The 27500-nt window shown below is 43.1% G+C and overlaps 2 protein-coding genes across 6 annotated transcripts in view; one reads left to right on the top strand and one right to left on the bottom strand.

Annotated features, from left to right (window-relative positions):
* gabra5 (gamma-aminobutyric acid type A receptor subunit alpha5) overlaps positions 1-12724 on the bottom strand; it is a 30185-nt gene extending 17461 nt beyond the window's left edge. Inside the window, exons 1-7 of one of the 4 annotated variants that reach the window (XM_077014708.1) lie at positions 12579-12724; positions 12134-12387; positions 11222-11306; positions 10807-10931; positions 9485-9552; positions 8955-9175; positions 2139-2221 (exon numbers count right to left, since the gene is read on the bottom strand). In XM_077014708.1, the coding sequence (XP_076870823.1) occupies positions 2139-2221; positions 8955-9175; positions 9485-9552; positions 10807-10931; positions 11222-11304 (580 nt within the window). In that variant the 5' untranslated portion in view covers positions 11305-11306; positions 12134-12387; positions 12579-12724. Of the gene's footprint in view, positions 1-2138; positions 2222-8954; positions 9176-9484; positions 9553-10806; positions 10932-11221; positions 11307-12133 lie in introns of all 4 variants that reach the window. The other 3 variants (XM_077014710.1, XM_077014709.1, XM_077014706.1) reach the window with 3 other exon arrangements.
* Positions 12725-17108: 4384 nt separating this feature from the next.
* The window catches only part of gabrb3 (gamma-aminobutyric acid type A receptor subunit beta3), a 36280-nt gene continuing 25888 nt past the window's right edge, over positions 17109-27500 (top strand). For both annotated transcript variants that reach the window (XM_077014705.1, XM_077014704.1), the window contains exons 1-3: positions 17109-17819; positions 17922-18013; positions 18135-18202. In XM_077014705.1, coding sequence (XP_076870820.1) covers positions 17740-17819; positions 17922-18013; positions 18135-18202 — 240 coding nt within the window. In that variant the 5' untranslated portion in view covers positions 17109-17739. The remainder of the gene's footprint in view (positions 17820-17921; positions 18014-18134; positions 18203-27500) is intronic.

The following is a 27500-nucleotide window of genomic DNA, read 5'->3' as shown; positions in this document are numbered from 1 at the left end:
CCATGTCCACTGGACACACCCTGCCAACTCTGCGTGTGCTGGACACACCATGCCAACTCGCTGGACTCATTTATCAGGCAGTGAAGGTTTTCAGTAGAGTTCCCACCAAACTGCAGTAGAATTGAATTCAACAGTATTCAACAGTCCTGTTATAAACAAAAGTGCTAAAGTGATGCAGAGAGCAAAGTCTGAACCTTACACCTCAGTGGAGTGTTACGATGTAAAAGCAAAATTTGCCATTTCTAAAGAAAAATCTGAACAGCTTTGGAACACGAAAGCTAAAATATTTCCAAACATCTTGGAAACTACGCAGTGAAATTATGCAAATATTACAGATTAGAGTTTATGTGTGCCAACTTTGTGTACAGGAAGATAACATTTTATTCCTGAAGTACATTTAGCCTTGGGTTCAAATGAAAAAGACAGTAAGACTGCTGGCAACAGAAGAGGGAAACCCTCCTCTACTGAACTCTCTCTCTCTCTCTCTCCCCCACACCCTCTCTCTCTATCTCTCTCTCTCTCTCTCTCTCTCTCTCTCCCCCACACCCTCTCTCTCTATCTCTCTCTCTCTCTCTCTCTCCCCCACCTCTCACTCTCTATCTCTCTCTCTCTCCCACACACCCTCTCTCTCTCTCTCTCTCTCTCTCTCTCTCTCTATCTCTATCTATCTCTCTCCCCCCACACTCTCTCTCTCTCTTTCTATCTCTCTCCCCCACACACACTCTCTCTCTCTCTCTCTCTCTCTCTTTCTCTCTCTCTCTCTCCCCCCACACACCCTCTGTCTCTGCACCCCCCTCATACACTGTGAGCTTGGACAGCTCCCCAGGTACAGCCAATGTATTTGGCAGTACTCAAAACTTCAAGTTTGTGCAAGACAAACATTTGCCACATTGCCACACATTTTGTGTGTAGGTTTGTGTCTGTAGGTTTGTGTCTGTGTGTAAGTATGTGTCTGTGTGGGCATGAGTGTGTGCAGGGACCAGGTGCCATACCAAATCCAGCCCTGAAGAGACCCCCTGTATGGAGCCGGTGATAATCTTAATCCTGCTTCTGAATGGGTGCAGAATGATAAGGCTGAACTGTACTAACAGAAAGCTCAAGTGTGTGTCGTACAGTCTGAATGCTCTGATGCATGTGTCTATTACTGGATATTTTGGATTAGGTATGAGTGAGAACAGAGAAGATGCAAAGTACATGCAAACAGAAAACAATCTCAGAAGGAGAAAGACACCGAGAGACACAGAGAAAGAACAGAAAGACAGAAATATATCAAGAGAGACAGAAACAAACACTGAGAAAGACAGAGAAACACAGAGAGACAGAGAGAAACACTGAGAGAGACAGAGAAACAGAGAGAGAGACAGAGAGAAACACTGAGAGAGACAGAGAAACACAGAGAGAGACAGAGAAACACAGAGAGAGACAAAGAGAAACACTGAGAGAGACAGAGAAACACTGAGAGAGACAGAGAGAAACACATAGAGAGACAGAGAGACACACTGAGAGAGACAGAGACTCCGATAAAGACAGAGAGACACACATAGAGAGACAGAGAGACACACTGAGAGAGACAGAGACTCCGATAAAGACAGAGAGACACACTGCAGCCTCAGTTGAGCACTGCTGATCACATCAAATCAGTTAGCCAAATAATCAAAAAATGCCAAAAGCCTGTCAGAGATGCACAGATCTGCATCGAGTACAGGCACAGTTACCACAGTCTAGCCATAGCAAGTGTTATTTCCACAGAGCATATTCAGCTCCAGACATTTGCTTTGGCAAAACTGTCCCTGGTACAGTCGTGTCAATAAAGCTACCTTGAACTGAATTGAACTGAAAAACTGAGAGTCATCCAAGGGCAGGAGGGGTGACTGTCCCACCGTCCCCTCACTCATCCAAACATGAGTGAGGGAGGAACGATGTCTCAGCACACTCACTGATGTAGAAAATAAGACAGTTATCCTTTTGTGTGTCTAAAAATACAAAGGTGCAGTATGTGACCATTTTTTAAAACATTTTATAATTTTCTATACTGGTACATTTTGTCTATTTAAATAGAAAATGTCCTAAATAGCTCTTTAGCTTCATGGTGAGCAGTACATTCTGGTGCCAAAGGAAAAGGTTTAGAATGCACTTACAACTCCCAAACTTCAGGGGGCAGGCATGAGCATCCATAGGGAAGTCTTCCAGCTGCATTGGACACTCGGCAGATATGGTCAGTCTGTAGAGAAAAGCACAATTATCATCAGTGCCCCTGTATACAGAACGGGTGAAACCAGTACTCGACTCTTCATTAAGCAAACTGAATAATTATCCTTTGTCAAAGAATAATTTTTTTTATCTGCTAAGCACTTTCATGACCATTGGGTTAAACGCTGCTGCCAAGATCACCGTGATGATGATGATGATGATGATGATGATGATGATGATGATTGTCATCATAGTGGGCACCCAATAATCCATCTTCAGAAAGCAGGGTAGCCCCAGGCTTAAATTGAACCACTCTCCAGAAGAGCTGATGATTTCTGTGCATGTGTGCACAGGTGTACGTGTGTGCGCGCCCATGTGTGCACAGGTGTGTGTGCGCGCCCATGTGTGCACGTGGGACAAGGGTGCCACCATGCTGCCACAAGTGAGAATGCAGCCAAAGACCCATGGCAAATCACTGCTAAATCAGTCCCAGATTAGGACTGCGTGCAGATATGCACGCACGCACACACGCTCCCACGAGCACACCCACTTATACACACTCATCACACTCACCACGTAGCCCCATATTCCCTTTCCTCTATCGCTGTTTTCATTTCGTTGTGTTTTGAAGCAATCTGTTGCATTAAGATTTACACGACTCCTTGTCATGGACCTACAGTGCCACCTACTGGATCATTTTAAGACTGCGCCTTCTCTTGCATTATTATAAAATGAACATTCCTCTTCAAACCATCCTAACTGTGACTGAGGTTTATGCAGCTTTAGCACCATTCCATTTTAGCATCTTTTAACATAGATCTTACATAGATCTTGACATCTCATCTATTGTAAATATAGGTTTAGTTACTGATATAATTCATGCAGCGGTACAGCACTGAGAAACTCTCATTACTTTATAAATTTAAGGGAAAGGTTATCCATTCTCAACGTGAGCCTTGTTTAAATAGAAACTTTATAATAATGTTTTAAGGCACTTTGCAGTACTGAATCTGCCATTAAAGGTGTATATATATATGAGCTAGGACATATTTTACAGTGTGAATGAATGAATAAATGAATGAAGTTCTTATATTCCATGTTCATTAGAACCAAAGGATGCATTATAATCAACACACAGCTTTTACATCCAGTCAGCACACCGGTGAGAACAGCCATCAGTACACAGCGTGCTCTTAGCTAGAAGCCCCAGGCACCAGCAGGGAGGGTAGACAGGGTCTCTTGTTATGCCAGTGAAGTCATTGTTATATTTTTTCCCACTGAGACCTGGTAGTCAGTTACGATTGATCTAATAGCTAAAAATAAATGATTCCTCAATCCATACTATCTTTAAAATGTCATCCAGGACTTCATACAATCAGACCTAGATTACTATAGATATACCAAACGGCTGCATATAGGTCCAAAGAGAAGGTGTCATCTCGCCCATATTTTAACTTCCCTCCACTGGATTTGCACTTCAATTTAGAATACAATATAAAGTTTGACTGTTTGTTCTCACGTCTCTGAATGGAGCGCCTCCTCTTTACTTTCCAAATGTGCTTTGTGCTACGAGATCCTCAAGGTTCTCCTCACAGCCCCGCCTACTGTCCCTCCCCACAGCCCCGCCCACTGTCCCTTCCTCACAGCTCCGCCCACTGTCCCTCCCTCACAGCTCTGCCCATTGCTCCTCCCCCACAGCTAAAGTAAGAGGCTGGGAGTGCCGGGGCACTTTACCAGGGAACTTTGATCTCTGTCCCTTTTTAAATCAAAGCTTAAAGCAGATTTGTGTTCAGTAACTTGTGTAAATGACTGAACGTGTGAAGTGAAGGAGTGTGACATGTTTTACATGTACGTCTTCATGTAGCACTTTGGTCAACACTAAGTTGTTATTAATAACATTTGCTTGCTTACTTACTAAAACAGTATTTATAAAAAATCTTTATCAAATAAATATGCAAGAGTATTATAATAATAATTTCAATACTTGATTAAAACGTGTTTTCAGTAGGGACAGTGTAACTCATTTAAGAGCCCATGAAACACAGGCGTACCAAGGCTTCATGTATATGCAATTGACCATATTTGATAATAAATATTTGAAATAAATAATTGCAAAAAATAAATAAAAGTGGACCTCGGCCATAAAAATATTTTTTGTCTTTTAGTGTTTCCACTTTGCATTGGCAGAATACCATATGAACCACTTTATCTTATCCATTTGCTCAATACCATTAGTCATACCACAGTAATGACTGAACGCAGACTGTGGTAGGCCTGCAGCTGCTTCGTTTGCTGCCCCGCAGCACCCTCTAGTGGTCAGTATAGTACAACACACGGCATTACTATAAGACGAGCTAAGCCATTAGACATCGTTCACCAGAGTTTCTAGAATCATTATTATTTGTCCTGGTAATTATTTTGCCAGCCAACGATTTGGTAGACTTTTTTGTACCTCAGCTGTATCCACGAGAGTCTCAAAACAACATGCAAACAGCACAGCTCCTGGTAATACTAGTGTTAAAAAGTTTCACTCTAAACTGGGAGAGATGTGTTGGGTGTGTGTTGAGCTGACGCAGATGCATGTATCTCCCACTGGGAGAGTGCATAATTACTGGAGTGGAACACACACACACACACACACACACACACACACACACACACACACACACAACTGCCTCTTTGTATATAATTTACAGCATATAATTTACAGCACCAGGCCCTCCTAGCTGAAGGTCAAATGGTAGGCTGCTGTAGGGAGGGAGGAATGACCCGAGTGTAAGGCAGAGCCCGAACCCACACGGCTGTAAATCCTTCACAGTACAGCCGAGCAAAACAATCAGGTCACCCCAAACCCTCGGCGCTGTGTCACACGTGCACACCCTCCACTCACAGCAGAGTCCCGTTCAGACCCTGACATACAGCGGGACACACACACCACCGCCCACCCATGATGCCATGAGCACGTATGGCAGCACTATAAAAGACATCACTATATATGATAAATAAATGGTGAAGGGTCATGTGGTCATAAATCAAGAGTGAGATTGGTTGCAAACATGACGTGAAGGTCATAATGCATTCTCCACAGCAACAGTGCTGATCAGCCCTATTCTTTTTCACACAAAAAAATTCTATGAACATATTTAGGTAATAACATTTAATGCCTTGAATGCATAATTAAAAATCGAGTAATGAATATTCACAGATAGGAAGAATATAATTTCTGCAGCGGCTACAAACCAACCACTAAACCTAAACACAAGTTTAGTAGAATTCTAAATAAGAGCTGGAATTCTTTTTATATCATAACTAGATTAGCAGGATCCACGATTAATAGATCTGCCCATTTGTTCCTGCCTAATGATCAAGACTCAAAATCAAGTTATTTTTGCTATGAGCTTAACAAAAGAGCCCGGCTTGTATCTGCACGACTCTGTGCTCTCGCTATAGGGAGCGTACAGCTCAGAGGTTAATAATAGCCCTGGCCCGCGACCTTTAACACAGGTCCCACTGTGGGCCACTCTTCTCTGCTGGTCCTGGGCCTTCTCACTCCTGGGTTCTGCCACCTCAACACTGCATGTGCGAGACCTCCTGGGTTCCAGTTCTTCGCATTGCTCTGTGTTGCGTACTGTAAAAGTTCAAACCCAACGTCAGAATGTACGGAGAGATCGTATAGAAACGAACGCTACGTGAACTGTGAGCTGTATCAAGGCTGCTTTGTAACATGCTTCCCAATCTTACAGCAAATACAATCACATGTTCGATGAGAGTTAAGAATATAACCTCCACTAGAACCAGTGCTCTGGGACTGGAAAAGCTGCCAGCAGCCATCAGTCTTTGTGTCTCACTGGACATAAACTCCCTCACTTGAATAAAAAAAAAGATAAATAAAATGAAAATTCCTTAGTTCCATCATTGCGAAGATTCGTGTTGGGCATTTATGGGTTAGTATTAAGCAGTAGTAGTGGGCCCGTAATGAAAAGGGCTGGGCACAGTTATGTCCCACAGTTTGGTTGAGACTGATAGAAGGTAGATACTGAATCCTGTGGTAATTTTGATGCTGGTGCTAAATGTCTTACAGCCACTCCCCATTATACCATCCATCTTTTTTATCTTTCTTTCTCTTCCTGTCGCATGCTCTTATTGGTTAACCCTAATTCTAACCCAAGATGCTTATCAAATCATGCTCAAATGGACACAAATATGCAGATATCGGATTTAAATCTGTATTAAAAATAGCCTGGGTTAAAAAAATCATAATTTAGCAGCTCTTCTCTAACTGGGTTCCTGCTGCTAGCTGCTCCCTGCTGAGTGAAACGGTAGCTCCAGTCCCCTAACCTGCTTTTGATCTCTAATAAAAACCTGTAGAGTGTGTTCCACTTTTAGACTGTGGCTGGTGGAAGTGTTCTGGCCTGCTTTCTGTGCTCCACGCTCTCTGAGCGGCTCTGGAACCCTGGGCCGGTCCATCACAAGGCTCTTTCCCTGGAGAAGAGTGCGTGCATTAGCAGATGGGAAGGGCGGAGGACCGTAAGGGGACGCCCCATCGATCCGGAAATGACTGTAGGATACAGTTCTGCTCACGTGGGCATTAATATTTGAGTTAGATGGCTGCTCTTCCATTTAGATGATAATGTCTGCCAAACAAGACGAAAAGAACGATTAGCACTGCGCTAGGAACTTCGTAGCTGTGCTGCACGACTTTTGCCTTCTCCAGTTGTACAGACCTAACCATATTCAGTACAATGAATGGTGTCCCCTGCAATGCATATACAATCTAGCATAGCATAGCATCTGTAATCCTGTGCTAATACACCAGTGAATGGTGTGCAGCTTGGACAGGATATTTGTGCTGATGTTAGCAGAGGAGAGAGGGATCTTAAGGCGTGCGTTAATGTGTGTGGGTGAGAGAGCTGTGTTTTTGCCTATTCTTTTATTATTGTTTTTTAATGCACTTATCACTGTCTGATATAGACCTTATATGTATTTCACATTTCTGTGTATCAGCCTTGATTCCCATATTTTAACAGTGTTCTAGATCAATGGTATCTTGAACTCTAACCTACTGTACTAGCTGGAATGCATTCTAGGACTAGGTGACAAAGCACTTTTGTAAGTCACTCTGAGTGGCTGCTAAATGGCACAAATATAAATGTAGAATATATATGTTTTTGTGTCTGCAGATGTGAGTCTGCGTTTGTGTCTATGTGTGTGCGCAGGATTGTGTGTGAGTGTGTTTGTGTGTGTGCGCGTGTGCACATTCAGCTTGCAATTAATGGAGCAGACAGTCTATAGAGGAAAGCTGAGCAGCACGGGCCAAAACACAAACTCAGGCATATTTGGTGTGTCTCTCTCTCCCTCCTCTCCCCAGGTCTCCCTCTCCATCTCCCCCTCTCTCCTTCTATCTTTCTCTCTACCTCTCCCTCTCTCCTTCCTTCCCTCTCTCTCTCCGGCTCGATTTCCCTTCTGTATATCCAACTCTCTCACTCTATCTATGAGACTTTTTGCCAGAAGTGTATTATATCATTAAGAAATAAAAAATAGCAAACAAGTAGAATAGAAATAACAATTAGAATCGAAATAAAAACAAATAGAAAATAAATTATGTTCTTTAAACTCATTAAATTCATTATCTACTCTAAGTTCAACACTGGAATTATTGTGAGCCTGATGTGCCTTGAGACCCAGTTAATGGTGCTTTGTGTCATAACCAACCCCACCCAGAAAAAAAAGGTTGGTCGTTGCATTCTCTGCCTATCTCCCTCTCCCACACAAAGTCTATCCTTCTTACACACACACACACACACACACACACACACACACACACACACACACACACACACATCATTAGCACTATGAAGTGTTAAACGGTTTTCACAATTAGCCTACATTTTCACAATGAAATTCTAGATCATCAAAAGAAAGAGCCACTCTTCCAGTGCGTTGCAGGGGTGCTGTCAACAATGGCATAAAAAATAACACCATATAAAAAATATACCCTTTTCTCAAAAGAGCAAACAACGCAGATACTTTAGTGCTGGTTTTGGGCATGGCCAAGGTCTGACACTGGTGGAGTGGTGGAGAGACCTTGTTTTGAGGACGTGTTGTTTGTCCTGTGCTACTCCATGTTTAAGGTGAGAACACATGAGGAACACAGAGTTCAGAGAAGGTCAAGAGCAAACTCCCATAGACAGCTGGAGCTGGAACCCTGGGGAGAGCTGAGGTCTTGGGGAGAGAGATGGATAGCTCGCTCCTCTGTGACTGTACCATCGCCTGTGCCATTTACTACTCAGCTGCCAGTACACAGGTCTTCCCTTTTTGCCTAGTAGAAAAGCAGCATGAGTTACACAAGGGCTCTAAACAGCCCACTGTGATGCAGCACGTTGGGCCAAGCCGGAACAGCAGAGTTCACTACGCCTGAAACAAACGCCTGCAAAAATGGAAACCATAACAATGGCTCGTGAGATTGGCTCGGAAGCTACTGCATTAGCAATCACAACAGAACTGGAAATCCCAGCTCAGTGAGAAGAAAAGCCTCATTCTGGGTTTTCTTTATGAAGGAGATGGTTTTTGTTTTGCTCATCTTGGCAGGATTCACCAACTTGCTCACCGATGATGGACTCGTGCACAAACGGCCGCCTATGCCTGTTCCACAGTGAGATGGTGGAGCCAGGTGTGAACAAAAGCCAGTGAGTTCTGGAAGGATCTTCTACCAGACCAGCCCCAACCTCAACCTCAACCTCAACCTCAACCCAAGTGACCCTCACCTCATGGTGTAGAGCAGCGTGCCGTCATCCTGCAGTCTTAGCAGCTTGTTGGGCGTGGTCATGTTGTGGGCGATGGATTTCTTGCCGTTCAGGAAGAAGGTGTCAGGGGTCCAGATTTTGCTGGCCAGTAGGTTGTTCAGTGGCAGCATGCCCATGGGGCCCTTGAAGCGCAGTCGTTCGTCCTTCCAGCTCTGGCGGAAGAAGACGTCGATGGTGTACTCCTGCGGGGGGGGGGGGCAGCATCAGCATGGGCACGGGGGAGGGGTGGGGGGTACCGCAATGGAGCTGAGCTGCTGAATATGAAAATGAGCGATATTAGCGCCATCCATCAGCTAATACCGCAGACGGCCAAACAGGACGCAATGAGAGGCTAAAACAAACATCAGTTAATGGAGGGATGGAAGTGTGTGGAGAACGGAACCTTTGTGGGAGTTTGATGAAGTGCTTGGCTGCCTGGAAAAGCCAATTATATAAGCAAACTGGGCATGCGTCTCTCTCATGACTGAACCATTTGAATCATAGTTTCTTACCATCTCAGTATCTGATACAGGGCCAAAGCTGGTGACAAAGATGTTGGTCTTAATCTCGGTCACCTTTTCTGTGAGATCGCACAGAGACAATGAATTAGCTTTTTATCCAGATCAATTTAATAAATGCATCAAAGACCCAGGTCTGAAACCCATATTGTTGAAGTAACACCCACAGTGTTTAGGTAGCTGCAGATGGATGCACACAGCTAGAATAAATTCAACAGTGGGGATCGTTATGCGTTTACTTCAGACAGCTGTTCTGTTCATTTAAGGTCCTGTCAAAAGGAAACTTTAAATACGTTTACAAATGTTTTTCCATGTCAAGGGTACAGCATATGGAAAAAAATGTCTTCCAATGTGGTACCACTAAGTTCCTTAAAGAAAACTGAAGGTAAAAAAATAATCGACTGATGAGTTTTATAGTTCAGTATTCTAGTTCTCATCTTCAGAAAAATGTGAAAATGTTCACTGTAAATTCAAATATGACTACATATCTCTGTGGTAGTTAAAACTAATAAAAGATTCTTAGCCTGAACAGAATTGAACAGCATTCACAGCAGCACATTCAGTCACGCCACAAACAGACCTTCTCTGAAACTGGCAAATTCCTCTCCTCTAATTACAGATGCCATTTAAATCCTGTCCAATGCCATCTTTTGTCTCCAAACACCATGCAGCATACACTAGAGAGACATGCACTGCTCTCCAGTGCTTCTGCTTGAAAGGACCAGGCCAGGGTCTCTCTCTCACTCTCTCGCTCCCTCTCTTCAGTTCTCAAAGAATAATGAACCTTCCCCCTCTGAAAAGGCAGCTTCCTCAAGGTCAGCATTCACACTTTCTCTCTCTCTCTCTCTCTCTCTCTCTCTCTCTCTCTCTCTCTCTCTCTCTATCTATCTCTCTCTCTCTCTCTCTCACACACACACACACACACACACAACATATACACACACCTTCAGTCTTGTTCTTGAATGCGCCGATTCAGAGCACTGTCCAAGGTGCTTAAATTGCACAGAGTACTTCAATATTACAGGATCATGTCTGCCTTGTCATAACATGTCAAACTGTATGAAAGCCCTGATTTTCCAAGCCCCTTTTTTCTCCATCCTTCCTGTCTGGACTACGCAAAGTGAATGTTTCATGGTCACATCTCTAAGGCATTCAGAAAGATTTTCATAAAGCATTGACTTATGGACACTGCATCTAAGGATTTAGTGATCACAAATGGCTATTACAATAGCGAGAAACCCACATACACCCCGGGAACTGCTAGCTGTAGCACGCGGGATGAGGCAGCGAGGATGTGGGGTTTGTAAAGCGCTTACCCCCCAGGCCAGGACGTAGCCTGTTGTCATAGCCATCCAGAAGTCCGTCGAGAATGCGAGTGAAAACTGTGATGTTGTCATTGAGCTCTGCTTCGTTGGGCTTGCCTGTAGTAGTCTGTGAGAGGCTGATGCAAAAACATACGCTGTGATACAACTTGACCCTCACACACCACACACTGCACTAACAAACTTTCCCCATGCAATTCGATTTTAGGGCAAAAAAACTTGTTAAAACTACTTGTTATTTATAAATGTTTCAGTCGTATGACTACGTGCTGGGTTTGCTGTTGTACACTAAAACACTCAAATGTGCAACCCGTAAATGAACAGATGTCATCTTATATTTATGAAAATCATTATATTTGCTGGACTGCTTATAGGTCAACACTAAGAACTTGGCCGATTAGTAGCATACCTAAAATGGCACGTGAAGCTGACGAAGACGGCAACGACCCACACACTTCTCATTATAGCGCTGCGGTGTACTTCATAGTCCATACCTGCAAAGAGTCCGGCACAGACCACCAAGTGACTCACCCACACCAGTGCCGTAGCTGTTATCTTACACAGCTGTCGGCCACCGGGAACGTCAAAAATACACAGTAGAGAGCCGACTATGGCAGTCACAGTGAGGTCAAATTGGCTCCCAAACTAAATGATCCTGGTTTCAGACGTAGCCTTCGTCATCGTAAAATAGACACAGCTCGAAGAAGCTGATAGCACAAAAAAGTCGATGGAATGTTTAATTTATTTTGTGTAAACAATTATATGATTAATACCATCATTATTTTTGGTTGCTGTTGTCGTCGTCGCTTTAGTTCGTCTAAACTATGTAAACAATAGCTCATAAATTACGCAAACACGATTTGGCGTTGTCCTGTCATAGGACACTGTTTTTGCTTGTCTACTTTGTCCAAGTTACATGAACACTACCGGAACAGAAGCCTATGGTAAAAGTAGCCCGGTATTGGTATGCGAGTCAGGACATTCAGAATAAATTAAACATATCGTTACTTGTTCCACAACAAAAGAGGGGGGGGGGGGGGGGGGGGGGGGCAACAGCGGCTTTAAACAAATCAATGTACTTGCAGTGGACTTTATAGTCTCTGATGCAAATGTGTTTCATTTACACTGGACGATTTCATGCTGTAAAACATAATAATTTTATGTCCTTATGACGTTTCAAAAAAGAGTTTGCAGAAGTCTTAATCATTCTTAGTTTTAAGAGCCGTTATGCAAAGTGAAATACATACAAGGCAAATTGTTTCAATCATTCACACAAAGCCACATGAAAGCCATGAACAAGGACCATATTACAGTCACCTACCTGAATGGCGCAGCCGACGCGTTCTGTAACCCGCAACGAATTCCTTTAGAGGTGGTCAGCAAATCCCGCAATATTCCGTCTACGGCGACTGGGCTATGCGTTGTTTCTTCAGCAATATCCTTTATTGGTTAACCGTCGGCTCTGTGAACCACGCATTGTTCTCCTTTACGATTCAACGACTGAACAGCTGCTGCAGAAACCTATGCGCTTCCCTTTGGATCCCATAGAGATCTTCATCACTCCTGCATCCAGTACTATAAAAACACACAGCAAATTAACCGTTTAAGCAGTCTAACAATCAAACGTAGGCTATCCTTATCCTCCTTTGCCTTCCCCGCTCCAGAGAGCATGCCCCTGTTACTTTCCGCTACCTTATATATTAAAGGCTGCTTTACATCGTAGCTCACAATAGGCTGCGTGTTGTGTGTCGGGGTTCCTCTCTCACCACTAGCTCGCTCATTTCACGCTACTCTTCCCTTTGCTGCTTTTGCTGGACTGTCACTCTGGGGCTAATGGCAATTATTTGGAATCAGAGTAACAGGACGTCACCTCCGTTCGCGCGCTGTAATTACCCCCGTGGGAAATAGACACAAGCAAGACGTTTGAAAACTTCACTGTAAGCTCTTTTTTGGGAGGGGGGGGGGGGTGAATTAGTGGATTCCCAACAATTCTGTTTACTTGGTGTTTCCCACGGCGCCTTCACCAATCGGCAGCCTCCCTGCGCTAGTGTACACGACAGCGGGAACGGTTTCCACAAATCCCCCAGACTGGCAAAATGTTATTTCGACAGGATCTAGAAAAAAATTGATCAGATCCTATCACTGTTTCTCCACGATTCCAACTTTGCTGTCGTCGTTCCTAAGACGTCCCTATGAGTAAGATATTTCCCATTCAGAACCACCACATGCACGTATGCCATAAGAGAAACTGAATGAGATTATTTAAAGTAAAGATAGCCATTTTAAAACGTCATTTTTTATCAATTCATAACAAAACGTTAGATGACAGACAGGGTTATGCACAGACATGAAGACAAAACAATGTTGAAGGAAAGGCGTCTAACATGAACCGTGTTTGCGTACGCTGTTTGTGTTGGAGGGCTACAGGGGAGCAGTAACGAACATGGCCATCGGAGGGAACTCTAGTCGCATTTTTTTCTGATGTTCGCTGTCACTCAGCGTTAGATGTTTAGCAGAATACAGGATGTCCACTGTGCTTCTATTTCCTGAGTTACATACAGAGGAGCAGCTCTACCCTGGCTTGAGGGCATTTAGTTCATCAGACTGGCCAACTTAACACTCATGACAGTGATGTTATAAGACCTGTGTTCAGGGCCTCCGCAAATCTGCTCCAGTCAGATACATTTGCTCCAATCACTGGTTAGAAGAGAGGCTGTATTTCAGAATGCTCCCTTTTTTGCCTAGTCTAAATATTTGTCATGTCTATCTATCAAGGAAGAGTTGGGTTTGTCTTTACTTATGCAGGGAAAATCAGCTTCAACTGTAGTATCGGTACCGAGTCACAGCACCAAGAACTCATGCAAATCACGAGCACTAAATACACGTATTTCACTTAAGAGCAAAGTGCATTTTCATGTCAGAATCAAATATAATGACCAAATACAGGCCTATGGAGAGAAAAAAACACTTCCTGTCCTTCTAGAATATACAGCAGGTGTAAAAGACTGAAACTCACTTCTGGGTAAATGCGGAGAGGAAGTGACAGAATATGTTCTAAAGGAAAAGTGGTTATTGTGCAGCTAAAGAAAAGGAGCGCGGATATGTTAGGCAAGTGTTTCTATGTTACTGGGGATTTATTTTAGCAATGCATTGTGGGTTTTGGTTAATTTTGGGAGTGCTTGCACCTAAAGATTATTTGCCCTAGATTGTTGTAACCCAGCCCGGGAGTTACAGTCACAAGGACAACTCCACCTGTGACATGGCAGTTTCACCTCAGCTTGGTCATGTGTGTCTGGGGATGGCATGTGATATCCAGAGCTGGGGAAAAAACACTTACTGAAAGTGTGAATAGCACTAATGCTACATTATTAGAACATTCTGGATATCTTTATTGAATTCTCCTAAATAAGAAACAAATGTGAGCTCTGTTTTTTTTTCTGCATCTACCCTCGCCACTAAAATGGCAGGAAATTATTATTACATTAGATATACACATGCTCATTAATGGGACAGAGCGAATGGTATAGAGAACTTAACACCTCTGCACACTTCAAAAGGTCACTGCAAAACAGCTTAAACCACAGACACAAACAGTTCATTGCAAAGATTCTTACACACGAGAGCATTGCATGTGACTCAATATTAACTGTAGAACCGTTACGTATGTGACAGAGTAATTATTAACATTGTGTTACTCTTTTGTGTTTTGCAGGAACGCGGTGGACGGAAATAAAAAGCTGGTTGCAATCTATGATACAAGGTACGCAATTAATCTTAACGACCATTATGTGCAAACACAAACCACGGACAAAATACACGTGTGTGTTTAGTGTTAGTTCATTCACTGAGCGCTCGGAACCTCTGTCCGCCTTCCACCGCCACCCGAATCTCCCGGAACTTCCAGCGGGTATTGCGACAGACTTGGAACAACCCCGTCTCAATCTAAAACAAATAATTCCCCGGTGTCAGCTGAAGACATGCATTATTCATCTGCAGGACATTCACTCTGTGGAGGGGATCTGTTTATCTGGGTCCCTTCAATCTGGGGAGGTATCTGCTGTAGCTGCAACTCGACGTAAATAGAAAGCCAAAGGCTTTTTTCCTGGGGAAGTCGGCGCGACCATGTTTTCATTTCCCTACGTGATGTTCTGTTCTATTTTTCCTCTTCAGTGGATTAGAAACAGCGCGCGTAGCATTCCGGCGAACCCCTCATGGGAGGAATAAAGAGCAGTGGTACAAAATGCTTCCTAAGCATGTCGGGTGTTTCCTGATGCAGGTTCAGGGGGCCCCGCGGAGATCAAAGTCTTCCGTCGGTCACGGAGACACGGACGGTACGGAAGGTCTCGGCTCCACCCACGGGCCTAATCGGTCGACTACCGCCGCTTTAAATGCTTGAACGGCATTTGGCTCAGTGCATGGCTGTGACTGGGTGCCATTTGCTCAGCCCACACAGTGAGAAGCCTTCACATTTTGCGAGCGATCGTGGCGCGCGAGTGGGCTGCTTTGTTTGGATGCCACGTGGGTGTGTGTGGGTGTGGGCAGTGGAGAGGACACCCGACGGCTGCTTCTCTAGCTTTAAAAAGGCTGCTTGTAGAAAATGGGCTTCAGTCAGGAGAACACCTGCCTCTATATGCATCTGAAAATCGTACCATGGAAACACTTTTTTTTTCAGCAGTGTTATTTGACCCAAAGCCATTTTTTATAATTTAAAATAATTTGATATTTGAATAAAAATTATGCATGAATGGAGATTATTCTAAAATACAAATAATTTATAATTACACAAACAAAAGACATAAAAATATGCAAACCATCCACTAGCATGTAATGGACTTTAGAATACTGTCCCGCCTGATATAATTGTGGGTCTAATTTCTTGCAGCATATAGTGCCATATAACCATAGATTAACTTTTCCACATCTCCAAGCAGTTATCAGATTTAATCCATTAATGTCACCCTTCCAAAAATGTAATCCCTGAGTCCAGCGTCGAGCCAAAAAGAACAGTCCTTCCCGCCATGGCGGCCCCACAAGAGCCTCCTCTAAGGTTACTGCTTCAGAGCTCAGCAAAACCTCATCCGGAGAATCCCTCTGCCTGCCCAGTAGGGCACAACCCCACAGCACACGCCACGCTCCAGCTCTAGAGGACCATTGGGGATCCAAGATGACCCGAGACAGACTTCCACCTCTGTGTCTGTCCAATCCATGAACAGTTCCCATCCAAAGCCTCCTCGTTCAAGTCTGACCAGAGTGTTCCGCTCTAATGAAAACAGATCAACTTAATGAGATTGTTTTATCAGGTCGATGATAAGTTTTTTAAGGCCCTGTAGCAGCCATTTCACTAAAGCGTAATCTCCAGCAGACTGTCAGTTCTTGCTGAAAATCTGATTATAGATTATAAGATTGTCTGGAGGCCCACTGCAAAGGGTTTAATATCCACTGATGGAGAGAGGAGGTAAGACAACTCATATATCAGATCGGTTTCATCACACAAGGCATCATTAAAGGAGCCTTATTTCTCTCCCTGTCTGTACCATGATGATCTGTCATTCTTGGTGTTCGCCTGTGTCAGTATGTGTGTACAGTATAGGAGCCATAATGACCGTGTAAATGTACAGCCATCCCAAAGCATCACATCACTCTTTGGTTTGAGAGCGAGAGAGCAAGAGAGAGAGAGAGAGAGAGAGAGAGAGAGAGAGAGAGAGAGAGCACACTGAAGTGTGTGTGACTACCTGTATCTACACTCCAAACACTCAAATAAGAGGGAAAGTACTTGGTACTTAACAGTCGTGACAGCCTCAATGAAAGCTGCCACTGATATAATGCTCTGGTGGATAAGCTCTTAAACTGTCTACCTTACATTTTGCTGAAATTTGAGGCATGAAGTTTAAAGATAAGACGTCAAGTCTCCGTTCATAGCGTCTGTAAGCTCCGAGCCAGTCCAGTCCTTCTCACAGAAGAGCGGGCTGACATGCCTGCCAGCCAAATAGCACTATGGAAGTATGATGGAATGTATCCCAACGCAGATAAATGTGGCTGTTTTACACACACACACACACACACACACACACGATGCCTCACACACACATACCCCATTGATTTTTTTAAAGTACGCACATCACTTCCTATTTCATCCCGTCATTTTGACAAAAGAAATTGTTGCAAAGTTTAATTGAACATTAGAATCATTCTTGTTTAGCGAATATGACAAACTCTCATTAATAGAGAGAATAATGATGACCGCATATTCTACCCATCGGTAAAACCACACTGCAACTATTGCTTAACAACTATCACGTGGGCGCCTCATCTATGGTAGTAGCCGTAATGGCATGACAGGTTCCTCAAACTGTAGACAACTTGGACGGACAGACGTTAGTCAATATTGTCAGTATCCACGTTTAAATATATAAAAAAAAGTTTAGCTACAGTATTATTTCACCGTGTTAGAGAAAGAAGAAGAGCGGATTGCGAGTTTAGAAGGAAGACTATGTGTTGCGCGTCACTTAACCAAACTAATCGACTCGTGCGATTTTAGTCGTAGCAAACGAACGAGAAAAAAAGCACACTGGGACTTTTGCAGAGGGTGTTTTTGGGGAAGACAATACAGCAACATGCGATAAAAACTGAAAGATGGATATCTGGCTGTGCCCCAAACCCCCGACTTCCCTACGGCTAGTGCCGATAGTGTCTTGGGCAAAATGCACGTTAGTTACCGACTACGTTTCCAAGTAACGCACCGTCTCTACAGAAGAGCCAAAAGCCGGATTGCAACGACTTCTTTCCTCAAATCCTGGAGTGAAAAGATTTTTTTCCTTTACCAAAGAGCCACTAATGGAGGAACGAAACCTGTAACCGGGTGATATACTCTGAGAAGCCTCACAACGTCCGTTTTGTCACTCGGTTCCTTGTCAGAAAGAATAAGGAATGTTTGGAATACAGAAGCGACGACTGTTTGGTCTTCTCTCCGTACCCGTTATTGTGGCATTGATGTGTTGTGCTCAAAGGTAAGAGCAGCCTGTCAAAGCTTGAACACGGAACTGCCATCGTCGTCTGATAAATAAACCACACTGTATGTGTATTTTTTATTTTATTATATCTTCTTCTAGCGCCAACGAACCAGGCAATATGTCTTTTGTCAAAGAGACAGTGGACAAGTTGTTGAAAGGATATGACATTCGTCTTCGCCCTGACTTCGGAGGTAGGTTGCAGTTCACCTCGAAGTGCTGTTTACTTCTGGGCTTAATTATATAGAACTTGTTCTGAGATCTTCTTAAATGTTGACAAACGTGGTGATGGTGAGTTGCCTGTGCTCTTTTAAGGCGCACCGGTAGCAGTTGGAATGAGCATTGACGTGGCGAGCATAGACATGGTGTCTGAGGTCAACATGGTAAGTGCCCTCGCGCTCCTTTTACGCTGTTGATTGTGTCATTTTGCGCACGTTCTCTTAGATTCGCCGCGTGTCTCGTGAGGTGTCGCGCGCGAATGATACAAGTTCAGTGGCTGCACGGACGAATATATTAGCCGTTATGGTAATAGGTCGGCTGGGCAGTGCGATGCTGGCCAGAGAGGGCTGACTCTTGTCGTTGGGCACAGGTGACATATGGGTAACTTTGAGGCCCTTCCTGCTGTCGCTGCACTTTTGTAAGTTTGTTGTGTCCGGTGCTTATTCTCATAAGCAGATGGCATGTTCATAAGATTTGTACAGTAATAGGAACAATACAAGCTTTATTTTTCTTTTAAAACTTTTCATATTGTGAGTATGCTGTTTTTCGTAATGATATTAGGCCATTTTCCAGAGTGTTTTAAATTGATTTTAAAATGCAAAAAAAAAGATAGAATGAAAGAAAAGAAAACAACACTGGCATAATTGAAAGTCCATAATATGTTAAGTGAAGTTGATTGTGTAAGTGCTCTTTGAGTGTAATCTTGAGAGCACAGAGTCAGTGCTGTTGCCATAGTAAAAAATTAAGTAATTAAGCAATACATGTCTGACATACAGACTAAGACTTCATGTATCATGAGCCTGTGACTGGGCTTCACACTGTTTAGTCTGTTTACCGGAAGAAATAGTGGTACATATCCGCCTATCATGAACTTGTGTGTGGAAGTTGCTTTTGATGCATTTTGAGTCAGCAGACGCCCAGCAGTATTGATTGGAAAGCAATCAGAGAGCTTACAGTTCATTCATGGATGAAAGTAAAAGTGTCCATTAGCTTGTAAGGACAAGGGTAGAAGTGTAGTGTTGTAGAAGTGTCCATTAGCTTGTAAGGACAAGGGTAGAAGTGTAGTGTTGTAGAAGTGTCCATTAGCTTGTAAGGCCAAGGGTAGAAGTGTAGTAGAAGGTACCAAATCCAGTGATGCTCCTCTGATTTTATGTGTATTACACTGTAAAAGATATAGGTAAGTATGTAAGGTTACACAGTAATACATTTTATTATATTTGACAGTAACATACCTTTATTACACTGAATGTTTATGACAAATGTTGTTTGTTGATTAGACCACACCTGCTGTAGACACAGTGGCAGATTCCCCTACTGGTCCGCAGGCATTCCAGCATATGAGAGCATGCTGTCTTCATGGTAACCATATGTAGCTGACTGTAGTAAAGAGGGATACCAGAAGAGCAAGCTCACCACCAGCCTAGAAATACAAGAGGATTCCAAATCCAAGATGTCGTTACGCCACTCTCTTGTGAAAATTTTTTTCTTGGACCATCACTTGTAAAGATAATGTGTACGCTTGCTGATGGCAACTATGTGACTATGTGACTTTAATATTACACCCTTCACACAGATGGTGACAGGGAAGATAATACAGGGTAGGAGAGGAGCTTGGTGAGGTGCTTTTTGCTCAGATGGTCTAAAGATCACCTTGGAAAGTCGTAAGCAAGTGGAGAGAACGGTTCCTAAGACTCCTGTACCTACACAGCGCTGTATGGAATGACACAACACCCAGACAGTGATGCATAGCCCACCACTCCGCTAATGTCCCAACGTGAATATGCTAATTGAAAGAATGTGATTAGCCAGTCCTTGATGTTTGTAGATGTTCCCCACAGGACTCTGGTGCTTCTGAAGCAGAGCTCAGGATTCTTCACATATCGACATCGTCAGTACTGTTTGAGCTTGATTAGTCCTGTGTGCTGTGACGAAACCAAAGAATCACTTTGTGAGTTTTATTTTACTTTAACTTGTAATGTTTTCATCACAGGGGTGTAACATTTTAAATGTAACAGCATACTTAATTGATATTGTTTTATGAATCATAATGAGATTCTCATTTGGAGTGACAAAGGATAGGATCAGAAATGAGTTTATTAGAGGATCAGCACATGCAGCACATGTTTTGGAGATAAAGTTATAGAAGCGAGATTGAGATGGTTTGGACATGTACAGAGGAGGGAGGAGAGGTATATTGGTAGGAGGGTCTTGAGGATGGAACATCCAGGCAAGAGGAGGAGAGGTAGACCTATGAGGAGGTTTATGGATGCAGTGGTAGAGGATATGAGAGTGGCTGGTGTGTCAGTGGAGGACACTCAGGACCCCTAAATGGGAATTGCTGAAAGAAGAAGAAGACGTTTTATGAATCATAATACATCATTTGCTTTTAATGTAGCCGTTTCACAGATTTGTCAAAAAGCCTGTGATTCTCTCCAGTCTATATTGTTTGAACACCTTACTTTTAGATTACTTAATGAATGTTTTCATAGTGTATGGAATTTTATACCTAGTGAGAGCTTGCAAAGAACATTTAAACATGTAATATTGTACTATAAAGAGCTTTTTCAGATAGTGGAAATTACACCCAATGTGTCATGATATGGGGGGTCCCTGCCAGTCGCCTCCATCCACAACAACAGTATTTTATGTTGTCCTGTTGTTGTTGCGTTGTGTTCGTCCCTCAGGTAGGTGGGGCCTTCTATAATCTCCAGCACCTGAGGGTCGTTTGTCCATCTATATAAGTCTTGACTTTGTACCCATTGACCACTGGTTATTGTATACTTAATTTGGATTGTGTCACGGGTTTTCAGTTGGTGCACGTTCTACATTAAATCTTCCTTTTTCCCTAAGACTGGTGTGATCGCTTCCTTTTTAGTTTTCACTGCTCGCCCGTCACACAAAGAATGAAAGAAGGAGACTTGAAATCATTTTTTTGTTATATATCTTTTAAATAACAGAATATAATTGAGGTAGTGCTGACATTAACATATATAAATTAAGCGTATTTTGATCCAAATTAGATAAGAAATCATTTTATATTATGAGGTAGATTAGTTCATTTAGCTAATTCCTCTGCTGGAGTAGTGAAGCTGTTCTGTTCCACTTTTTGTTTCATTCTTCGCGTTCATAAATCCAAACACTCCTCTCACTGATCGTCCTGATTTATTGATCAGAGCTCTTTGCAGTGTTAGCATGAACATTTGCACACAGCCATGTGGAGTGTTATTAGGAAAATGAATTATTCAGCACAACCACATTATTTCATCCATAGGGCAAAACCAACCCTGTCAGCATGAAATATCAGTCCATGTGTCAGAGGGAGCAGGGAGTGCAGTCAGGGTTTGACCTTGGTATGGTGTTCGCTTTGAGAGTTTAGAGAAATCACACAGGAAGTCCTACGGGAGGTCTCTGGCAGACGAAAGGGATCTTGCTGGCACTAACTGGATTAGCCAGCCTAAGAATGGCACTTCCTCTTTTGAGATTAGTTATTTCTGTACAACGGATTTGCTTTCTTTACAGGCACAAATTAGGATTACACTGAGGATCAGTGACACGGACGGATGTGACACAGTGTGTGTGTGTGTGTGGGTGTGTATGCGTATGTGTGGGCGTGGGTGTGCACAAGCGTGAACGTGTGTGTATAGCACAGACCAGCAAGGATAACAGGCAGACCCTGCATGGAAGGGATTACTAGCCTATGTGATGAGTATTTCGTGAGACAGATTGACATTTAAAATTTGATAGTGAGAGTAACATATACACTGTGTGCATGTGTGTGTGTATGTGTGCTTCATCCTTAGTGTGTGTGTGCGTGTGTGTCTGCTTTTGGAATATATCAAATGGTTTCACCCAGGTTTGGTACGTGAGCCCAAAATCTTTCAAATGTTGCTCTGTGTAAAATTTTCACAGGCGTTATGGAGAATTACAGCTGTCCACACACCAGCTCATAGCACACACCAGAAACAGTTCACATGCCTACTGCCTAGTTCCCAGAAGAGGGATAGAGCCTGTTATTAAGATTTGACTGGGTATTAAACTTTGTCAGTGTTTGAGTGTTTGTCATGCCAACACATAAAGGTTCTCACACACCCACTGACACATGTGCACACGCACATACGTGTGGGTGCGTTGGCACACACAATTACACCCACTGATGTGTCACATGAAACCGCTTTTAAAGTATTTATTTAATTTCAGACTACTCGAATGTGAAGTCTATAGTATTGTAAGTGAGCTTCACAGCACAACAGGCTTTAGCAAAGGTCCACTATATAATTCCCCCTCAGGACCCAGGATCCCAGGACCCACTCCTTATTGTCACCAAATGTTTAGATAGAGAATCGGAAGATTGGACATAGTAAAATGAAGATAACCTTGAGTTGTATTCATCCTGCAGATTACATTATAGCCTTTTCAACTTTTTCCTGCTATAGAAGATTGACAAAGCGTGATTGCTAGTGATAGCTTACGAGACATGTACACTGTGCCAAAGAAGTCGCCCACTGACACTAGTTTTACAGCAGGATATGCGTCCTAATGGAGTGAGGGACGCATCAGAGCTGTCAGTAGGAGACGCAGGAGCAGCAGTGTGCGTCTGATTCCAGCCAGTCCGACACGTCTCAGCCACTCAGGCCAAGCTCGTGCCAGGATGGTCTGTAGACACTGACGTGATGCAATGACAGCGTGTCACACCCGACCGCCATGTTCACCGCCAGTCGGTGACATTTGTTGACGATATTCATGCTTTTCTCTATTTTATTATTTTTTTGGTTGCACCTTTGGTGACTCTGTCGAGGTCTGATTGTGCAGTATAGTGTATAAATAGCCTGCTGCCATGGCAATGAGACTAGCTTTGAGAGTGAAAGTCGTGTGTGTGTGGGGGGGAAGGAGAGAAAGAAAGAGAGAGTGTGAAGAAAGACTAATGCTGTGTGTGTGGTCAGAAACATGGTGCACTCAACACAATGTCAAAGGTCTACTCTGTATGTTGTTGTTGTTGTTGTTGTTTTGTGTGTGTATGTGTGAGGAAAGAGATGAAGAGAGAGCTGTGATGCTACTGATATGCCAAAACATTTCAAAAGTAACAGTATTTTATCATAATTTAATAGCACATCACTTGTTGTCATGCACAGGATTTATTGACATGTATGTGAATGTAATTATCAAACTCGTCTGCGCACTTCATATTAGTTCCACTCATTAATGAGCAAAAATTCTTTTTATTTCTTGTTAGGATTGTAAACTGATGAAAGGAATCTTTGATTACTGCGTTCCCTTCTGTCAGGGTGAATATTAAATCAAGGTATTTTTTATTTAGTATGAAAAGGTGGAAACATGGAGACGCTGGCAGTGCCTTTGTGCCCGGCCTGCAACACACTTTCTGCATCCACAGGCAGCAAGGTTTTCGTTTCATACGAGTAATACTGAAAGTGGTTGAACCCGTTTCCATGTATAAACCAAGGGGCTTCATGGATGAGTCCTCAGTCATGCGGCCTTTTGACATGATTGGTGATTGGAGAGCACTGCCACACTGCTATAATAGAGGAGCAGCTGTAATAGAGGAGCAGCTGTAATAGAGCAGCAATAATAGAGGAACAGTTGTAATAGTAGAGCAGTTGTAATAGAAGAGCAGTTGTAATAGGGGAGCAGTTGTAATAGAAGAGCAGTTGTAATAGAGGAGCAGCTATAATAGAGGAGCAGTTGTAATAGAGGAGCAGCTGTAATAGGGGAGCAGTTGTAATAGAGGAGCAGCAGTAAAGGAGGAGCAGTTGTAATAGATGAGCAGTTGTAATAGGGGAGCAGTTGTAATAGAGGAGCAGTTGTAATAGAAGAGCAGTTGTAATAGAAGAGCAGTTGTAATAGAGAAGCAGCTGTAATAGAGGAGCAGTTGTAATAGAGGAGCAGCTGTAATAGAAGAGCAGTTGTAATAGAAGAGCAGTTGTAATAGAGGAGCAGTTGTAATAGAGGAGCAGCTGTAATAGGGGAGCAGTTGTAATAGAGGAGTAGTTGTAATAGAAGAGCAGTTGTATTGGGGGAGCAGTTGTAATAGAGGAGCAGTTGTAATAGAGAAGCAGCTGTAATGGAGGAGCAGTTGTAATAGAGGAGCAGCTATAATAGGGGAGCAGTTGTAATAGAAGAGCAGCTGTAATAGGGGAGCAGTTGTAATAGAGGAGCAGCTGTAATAGAAGAGCAGTTGTAATAGAAGAGCAGTTGTAATAGAGGAGCAGCTCTAATAGAGGAGCAGTTGTTATAGGGGAGCAGATGTAATAGAGGAGCAGCTGTAATAGGGGAGCAGTTGTAATAGAGCAGCAGCTATAATAGAGGAACAGTTGTAATAGAAGAGCAGTTGTAATAGGGGAGCAGTTGTAATAGAAGAGCAGCTGTAATAGGGGAGCAGTTGTAATAGAGGAGCAGCTGTAATAGAGGAACAGTTGTAATAGAAGAGCAGTTGTAATAGGGGAGCAGTTATAATAGAAAAGCAGTTGTAATAGAGGAGCAGCTATAATAGAGGAACAGTTGTAATAGAGCAGTTGTAATAGAATGACAGTTGTAATAGGGGAGCAGTTGTAATAGAGGAGCAGCTATAATAGAGGATCAGTTGTAATAGAGTAGCAGTTGTAATATAGGAGCAGCTGTAATAGGGGAGCAGTTGTAATAGAGGAGCAGCTATAATAGAGGAACAGTTGTAATAGTAGAGCAATTGTAATAGAAGAGCAGTTGTAATAGAGGAGCAGCTGTAATAGGGGAGCAGTTGTAATAGAGGAGTAGTTGTAATAGAGGAGCAGCTGTAATAGAGGATCAGTTGTGATAGAGGAGCAGTTGTAATAGAAGAGCAGTTGTAATAGGGGAGCAGTTGTAATAGAGGAGCAGCTACAATAGAAGAGCAGTTGTAATAGAGGAGCAGTTGTATTAGAAGAGCAGCTGTAATAGAGGAGCAGCTGTAATAGAAGAGCAGTTGTAATAGGGAAGCAGTTGTAATAGAAGAGCAGCTGTAATAAAGGAGCAGTTGTAATAGGGGAGCAGTTGTAATAGAGCAGCAGCTGTAATAGGGGAGCAACGGTAATAGAAGAGCAGTTGTAATAGAGGAGCATTTGTAATAGGGGAGCAGCTGTAATAGAGGAGCAGTTGTAATAGAAGAGCAGTTGTAATAGAAGAGCAGCTGTAATAGGGGAGCAGTTGTAATAGAAGAGCAGCTGTAATAGGGGAGCAGTTGTAATAGGGGAGAAGTTGTAATAGAAGAGCAGTTGTAATATAGGAGCAGCTCTTATAGAGGAGCAGTTGTTATAGGGGAGCAGATGTAATAGAGGAGCAGCTGTAATAGGGGAGCAGTTGTAATAGAGCAGCAGCTATAATAGAGGAACAGTTGTAATAGAAGAGCAGTTGTAATAGGGGAGAAGTTGTAATAGAAGAGCAGTTGTAATAGAAGAGCAGTTGTAATAGAGGAGCAGCTCTTATAGAGGAGCAGTTGTTATAGGGGAGCAGATGTAATAGAGGAGCAGCTGTAATAGGGGAGCAGTTGTAATAGAGCAGCAGCTATAATAGAGGAACAGTTGTAATAGAAGAGCAGTTGTAATAGGGGAGCAGTTATAATAGAAAAGCAGTTGTAATAGAGGAGCAGCTATAATAGGGGAGCAGTTGTAATAGAAGAGCAGCTGTAATAGGGGAGCAGTTGTAATAGAGGAGCAGCTGTAATAGAGGAACAGTTGTAATAGAAGAGCAGTTGTAATAGGGGAGCAGTTATAATAGAAAAGCAGTTGTAATAGAGGAGCAGCTATAATAGAGGAACAGTTGTAATAGAGCAGTTGTAATAGAATAGCAGTTGTAATAGGGGAGCAGTTGTAATAGAGGAGCAGCTATAATAGAGGATCAGTTGTAATAGAGTAGCAGTTGTAATAGAGGAGCAGCTGTAATAGGGGAGCAGTTGTAATAGAGGAGCAGCTATAATAGAGGAACAGTTGTAATAGTAGAGCAATTGTAATAGAAGAGCAGTTATAATAGAGGAGCAGCTGTAATAGGGGAGCAGTTGTAATAGAGGAGCAGTTGTAATAGAGGAGCAGCTGTAATAGAGGATCAGTTGTGATAGAGGAGCAGTTGTAATAGAAGAGCAGTTGTAATAGGGGAGCAGTTGTAATAGAGGAGCAGCTACAATAGAGGAGCAGTTGTAATAGAGGAGCAGTTGTATTAGAAGAGCAGCTGTAATAGAGGAGCAGCTGTAATAGAAGAGCAGTTGTAATAGGGAAGCAGTTGTAATAGAAGAGCAGCTGTAATAGAGGAACAGCTGTAATAAAGGAGCAGTTGTAATAGGGGAGCAGTTGTAATAGAGCAGCAGCTGTAATAGGGGAGCAGTTGTAATAGGGGAGCAACGGTAATAGAGGAGCAGTTGTAATAGAGGAGCATTTGTAATAGGGGAGCAGCTGTAATAGAGGAGCAGTTGTAATAGAAGAGCAGTTGTAATAGAAGAGCAGCTGTAATAGGGGAGCAGTTGTAATAGAAGAGCAGCTGTAATAGGGGAGCAGTTGTAATAGGGGAGAAGTTGTAATCGAGGAGCAGCTGTAATCGAGGAGCAGCTGTAATAGAGGAGCAGCTGTAATAGATCAGCAGTTGTAATAGAGGAGCAGTTGTAATAGAGCTGCAGTTGTAATAGAGGAACAGCTGTAATAGAGGAGCAGTTGTAATAGAGGAGCAGCTATAATAGAGGAGCAGTTGTAAGAGGTGCAGTTGTAAGAGGAGCAGCTGTAATAGGAGACCAGTTGTAATAGTGGAGCAGCTGTCCACACTGCAGCTCAGTGTCCACACATGGAGGTCCAGCCTCTGTACGCCTCCCCGCTCCACTCACTGAGGTCCTGTGATCTGGAACATGCAGCACGCACCACGGTCCCGTAATCCCGAGCACGTGCCAAGGTCTTGTAATCCCGAGCAGTCTGCACATGCTGCCCAAGGGGAGCCTGTTAGTCTGGCCAGCGGCTGGTTTTCGCCTGCGAGCTGATAGGCATCGTACCTCACATCCTCACATCTGCTGCGCTTTCTGTGAGAAATGTAAGGCTGCAGCACCTCCCACACACACACACACACACACACACCATGCTACACCCACGGCGTGAGAGCTTTCCACAGGACTGATCAACCAAGAAAACATACGCACAGCACAGCCTTAGCCCAGCTTAGTGTTTCCCAGCTCCACATAACATGAAGGGGAACTCTTTCAAACGGAGCCTGTTTTATAGTGGTTGTGGTGGTGATGGTGGTGATGGAGTAGGTGGAAATCAGGCTGTTGAGAACAATTAGGAAATGGTTATTAATGCATATTTCTGTAAGACTGAAATCAAGCCTAGTATAATCTATCCTAGTGTAATCTATCCTAGTGTAATCTATCCTAGTGTAATCTAGCCTATTGTAGTCTAGCCTAATGTAATCTAGCCTAGTGTAATCTAGCCTATTGTAGTCTAGCCTAATGTAATCTATCCT

The sequence above is a fragment of the Brachyhypopomus gauderio genome, chromosome 8, assembly GCF_052324685.1.
Source record: "Brachyhypopomus gauderio isolate BG-103 chromosome 8, BGAUD_0.2, whole genome shotgun sequence".
Classification (NCBI taxonomy): Eukaryota; Metazoa; Chordata; class Actinopteri; order Gymnotiformes; family Hypopomidae; genus Brachyhypopomus; species Brachyhypopomus gauderio.
Note: the sequence above shows the minus strand (reverse complement) of the source record. Positions and strands in the feature narration are given on the sequence as shown.